General features: G+C 31.5%; 1 protein-coding gene across 1 annotated transcript; it reads right to left on the bottom strand.

Annotated features, from left to right (window-relative positions):
* Positions 1-1,759: 1,759 nt before the first annotated feature.
* Positions 1,760-2,760, bottom strand: LOC124917757 (chromatin remodeling protein EBS-like; the record flags this gene model as incomplete). The annotated part of the gene is made up of 4 exons (XM_047458086.1): positions 2,688-2,760; positions 2,195-2,537; positions 2,044-2,112; positions 1,760-1,844 (listed from the first exon to the last, which is right to left on the bottom strand). Coding segments are annotated over exons 1-4 (570 nt in total), but the record flags the coding sequence as incomplete, so codon positions are not given.
* Between the last annotated feature and the right edge of the window lie 3,145 nt (positions 2,761-5,905).

The raw sequence follows: 5,905 nt of genomic DNA on the forward strand, positions 1-5,905 counted from the left end.
TTATTATGAGGCTTGAGTTTATGAACTTAATTGAGATATTTCGAAATTAGTACATCAGATATTCATAAAAGGAGATGGATAGAGTCCTCAGATATTTTAGTAGGTCATGATAACTTAATTTGCAAAAGTCAACAGATTGGATGAACTCATACATAGATTAAGAATGTAACTTAAATTTGATTTTTTTCCCTAATAAATAGTTTAAAATTTATGAAAAGATTCCAACCGTTGATTCCTATATTTTTTTTACTTTTTAGAAAGATTTCATAAGAATTTGTAAATTTTAAGGGGAAAAAGTCTAAACTTTATAGTCCTAAATTTAGAAGGGGAGAAAAAAAAAGTGATCATTTCACAACTTCAATTTCTTTGGAAATAATTTGAAGTCAGCAACAATGTTGTTTAGTGGAGTAACTTGGTTACTAGGCACTAGATCAATTTTGTTATTTCTCATATAGTTATGTTGTGAGGATAAACTTAATAAGTGTATGGACAATATTAATTATGTTGAAAAAACATGGAATTACCTTCGAAATTAGGTCATTAAAAAAAGACAACTGAGAAGTACTTTTACTTTATTTGAAGATCTACATATTCACATTTGGAGCAATAATCTACTATATGGTAGGGCCTAAACAAAAAGGTAAGATAATAAAGTAGTGCTGAGCCTTTCCCAGAAAGTGAAACATAGGATAAATTGATGTCACGGTATAATCTTTGTCGACCAAACTAGGGGAGCCCAATCTACCTTCTATTCTTTATCTCGAATGGTGTCCCACACCCTGCTTGAAACCAATTTTCCATTTTCTTCTACAATCCATTTGTGATTGTCAGGTCTTTCGTAGAAGTGTGTACTATGTATGTGGTCAATAATTCTCTGCCTTTCCGGAATTTTACTTAGTAGCGAGTTCCAAAGCCCTTCTTTGATATCTCTAACTTTAATTGTTGAATAGTCCTTTTTTAATTCTTGTGTTTCTAAACTCTTCTTTGTGAATGAGTGGCTAGTTCTTGAACCAGGGATCGTGCCAGAACAATATGCCTCTCCCGTCTCCTAATCGAATATTGTACAAACCTGCAACATTGCTTTTGAGTTTATGTATTTTCTTTAACGACCATCTCTCTTGTGTGTTAATGTAGATGTATTGTACTTTAATAAGTTTCTAAGTAGAATATATTTATTATTAATAAAAAAAATTCTTTTAATATACCACCATACAACATGAATCAGAATTTTGTCCTTCAAGGTCGTGAAATTGTTCTTCATTGATGTTGATACATGGGGCAAGTAACAATAATACTTAATATAACATGTGTTTTACATATAAGCCTATAGATTAGGTACATCTTACTCATCATCTACATATATTATAAATCAAGAACATCACCTTCCCTAATTTTTTTCTATCAAGATTTACATTTAGAACAAATTAATGTTAGAAGCCATATATCAGGAAAAACATCAATATAAATATATAGTCATAATCCATAAATTTAAATGAAAAAATTGTTTCCAACACCTTATAAAATAATTTATGCAAATAAACCATACATGCACACCAATGACTTACAATATCAAACAAGACACTACCATGATTCATTAGAATACATAATAATAAACTTCACTTCACATTTGAGCATGCCTACTTCACTTCATTGGTCGTTTAAGTTTATCCTGTATGACAAAAGAATTATATATTTAGTTGTTTGTGTCAACAATAAGATAAATAACAACAACAAAAAAATTACATTGGAAAGTGAATACCTCCACTCCATTACAATTAGAACAAATAAAAAGATGTAATTGTTTTGCTTGATCATTAGTCATATCAACACAAAAAGGATGGTACCTACAAAAGAGAAAGATAGATAATAACATATCACATTTGAACAAGTAAAACATAATACTAAAAAAAGAAGTAAATCTTAAGCTCACTTATAGAGCACATCACTAATTACCCAAAAATTGTGTTCCAAATTCTAACCCTAAAATTCATTTGGTATATATATATATCAACAAATGTTTTGAAAACCTACACATATTATTACCAGTTTTTGCATTCCTCACACTGCACCATCAGAAGGTCGGGGTTTTCGGGCAATTTGCATTTACAATACCTTGAAAATATAAGATAAATCAATCACAGAAACTACAAAATATATACCAAGTTAGACAGAACCAAACACAATATATACTTACACTACAACGCGGCTAGGTAAAACAAGACCGTTTGCAGCTTTGTATTCAAATCGACAATAGTAATCCTCAGCTCCAGCGTTCTCTAGCTGGGTGTAATTCTTCAAAGAATGAACCATACACTTACCTTGAATCGTGTAAGCACTCTGAATGTCATAGTGGTCAGACAAGAACAGTTCTTTCTCACCATGGAATTGTTTACGACCTCCGATGGAATCACTCGGCCGGTAATACCACCTTACCTGAACTGTCACGTCATTTCCATTGTCTATCTGGATCTTCTTTATCTTAGCCACATAAGGAGTAGTATTGCTCTCGGGTGATCGCAACAGTACATTATCTCCAGCTTCAGAAATAAACCATAATGTAGAAATTAAGATATCATAAAAACCAAAAGAGAAGAAAATCGACATAAACAATCATATAAAAATGAGATAGATTCAATTACGTTTGACGACTGTGTTGGTGCCTCTGATGGTGTAGGAGTCTAAGTTGCGTTTCACGACTGTGTTGGTGTCACTGATGGTGTAGGAGTCTAAGTTGCGTTTGACTGGTCTGATTTTGGCCATCTAGTGAAAGAAAGTGAGGAGAGTAAGGGTAGGGTAGGGTAGGGTAGGGTAGGGTAGGGTAGGGTAGGGTAGGGTAGGGTAGGGTAGGGTAGGGTAGGAGAATAAAAGAATAAATGGTCTATTGTTCTCTTATGTTGTACTTAAATTGACGGCGACCATGGGATAAAACCTAGATATTTGTCTATAGCTGTTTATGGGTACGGCGGCCATGGGATAAACCCTAGAAATTGGCTATATGGGTACCACACCAATGGGATAATGGTTTTGGATATAGATGACAAATAATTTTTTATTTTGCTAGGATGAAAATATAAATAACCCGTTTTGAAAACCGTTCCGATGCTCCACCCGGTTTTTTAGACAAAGATCGGTCCAACCAGTTTAATCAGAACCGGCTTTTAAATTTAAAAATAAATTGACTAGGGTTGAAAACCCATCGTCTCTCCCTTATTGTTTATCTTGAATTGTTAATCCGTAATTTGTAATCTATACGAGTTTGTAAACAAGGTAATCAAATCTCTCGATTCATCTCTCTTTGTTATTTATTTATAGATTCAAATTATTGTACGTAATTTTGGTGCGATTCGTTGCGTTAGTTAGATCTATGATTTGTTGAGGAAGGATCGTCATCTTAGATTTAGATTAATACACTGCTTCATTTCTTTTAACCAGTTGAGATTTGGATTCTAGTGTGTCTACTCTATGAGAAAACTTTCTAGATCTAGTATTTTAGAGAAATTTCTATCTCTTCTATGAATTTGATCTGATTCCGCGTCTTCATAATATTTGACTAAAATTTTTCTTGATTTTTATTTTGACCTTTGATCTTACATTTGAATTAATTTGTCCGGTTTATAAAGGAGAGGTACACATGATGATGATATATGATGATGATACATGATGATGATAGATAGACATAGAGATAGAGAGGTACAAAATAGAGAGAGGCATTAGACAGAGAAGATGTAACATTCTTACATTATAGTCTTACAGAAGAGATGATAGAATATTTTCATTTTAGATTTCTGTCAAACTGTCCGGTCCGATCAGACCAAATTTTAACCAGTTCGAAGGTGACATTATTGAAGTTAAAACCGAACAGCCCACTAAACTATTTCGCGGTCGGACCGGTTTGACTATCGGTCGAACCGGTTTGACTATCGGTCGCGTATTTTAAAGTTATAAAATAACATACATAATTTTTTAAAAAATATTTCTTAAATTTATCATTAGTTACTCAGAGTTTAAATTATTCAAATTTTTAATAAAAATTAAAAATTAGCCATTATTTATTTTTAAAGTATGTAACTTTAATTCTTCGCGTTTATGTTTATGTGAAGATTATACATACACCTAGATAAATCACAAAATATTGCTATAATTTATAGCCTATAAGCTCAGTTTTAAAAAATTGTTAATCCAAATATTGATTTAATTAATTCATTTTTTAGTAACACAAGTTGAAAGATTTTCAAATTTATTTTCCAAACTAGAAAAACTTATTTATGGTGAGATTTTTTTTTGTAATTTATTGAGAATGAATCTAAGGTGACTTACGAGATTCTTAATTAATCTTTCCTCAACCCGAACTAGAAAATGCTACTTAATGTCGTTCGAGGTTATGCTATTTCATTCTCTAATTTGTGTATCCTAAACTCGATAGATATCCAAAATTTTATTATACTAGTTGTGAATTTTACACCTATACAACAAAAATAATTTTAAATTTATAATAGAAGCGAATTAGACCACCACGTTAAATAGATGACCAACAAGAAAATGTGTTTATTATTCGACGGAATAGATCTGAAACTCAGACCTAAATTAAATTTTTAATAAAAAGATGAATACAAGGAGAAGAGCAAGGAGAATGTGCTATAAAATTATGATAATTTTAAATATATATAATATTTGTTTAATTTTTGGAACTGGTTTGGAACGGTTATCTGCTATCATTCATCTTTGACCTACCCAGAAGCGACGAGATTGTATAGTTAATTCCTATCTTTGATCACATCTTCGATTATGTGATCCGATTATAACTATTCATACCTAGTTTGACCGAGACATACTAACGAATATTGAGTTTTTGAGTATCAATTATCATCCCCAAAGGATCTTTAATTATAAGAGTCAAAATTGTATTGTTTCAATGGGTATGACATTGTTTTAAAATATTGCATATTATTTAGTCTACTATTCACTTGTGAGTCTAATTGAATTTATTGTAAAAAAAATATTACTCCAAACGGTAATTACCTATACTCACGAGATCATTATTTACACCTACTAAATATTTTAAATAAAATCCCACCCTTTTAAAAAACATAAACAAGGAAAAAACGTAAACACATTTGAACAAGTTGATGAGGGTTTATTAAACTAATAATTTTAATAGTAAGATAAGTTTTATATATTTTTTTTTACATACAAAGGTTGTTGGGGGCCAATATTACGTCTCGACTAAGGTAATTAGTAATATATTCTATTATATTTGAAATTGTGTTCTTTAAATAAACAAATAATACTATTTTGCAATTTTCAATATAGTTTATTTGTCAAAATTACTCCATGCTAAGATAAATCGATGCAATTCTTCCGAAATTTTTGATGAGAAGCTTTATTATACACTCAAGAACTCATTAGCAATAACATATTGTGCTAGGGTCTAAAATCAAGACCTCGGTCCTTGAATAAATTCCAGCAACCTTTCTCGGCACCCGGTCTCGGTCCTATTGTGCACATGGGCCAGATTTCTGTTTTGTTGTTTTATTATTTTGTTTTTCTTTCCTTTTCTACTTTACAAACCGAATTCTGTTATTCTTTTATATTTGTTGTAACCGAATATTATGGGTAAAGACATCACCTATATAAGGATGGTCTTTCTTCCCTAAGGACCCATGAATAGAATAATGAAGATATGAACTTCAGCCATATTCGTCTATTATTATTTACTATGGACTGTTTGGTGTAGACCAACGGTATTTCTCTTCGCACCTTGGTTCTTCTATCCCCTCCCCCCAAATTCTCTATCGAAAACCTTCTGCTGCCATTTGATTGTAGAATTTCCACCGGTCGTAGAGATCAAGAACTTGATTCTTGAACCCAAAACACACCTTACGAAACAAGTCGTAACATTCTTGGT

This window comes from Impatiens glandulifera, unplaced genomic scaffold (assembly GCF_907164915.1).
Source record: "Impatiens glandulifera unplaced genomic scaffold, dImpGla2.1, whole genome shotgun sequence".
NCBI classification, from domain to species: Eukaryota; Viridiplantae; Streptophyta; class Magnoliopsida; order Ericales; family Balsaminaceae; genus Impatiens; species Impatiens glandulifera.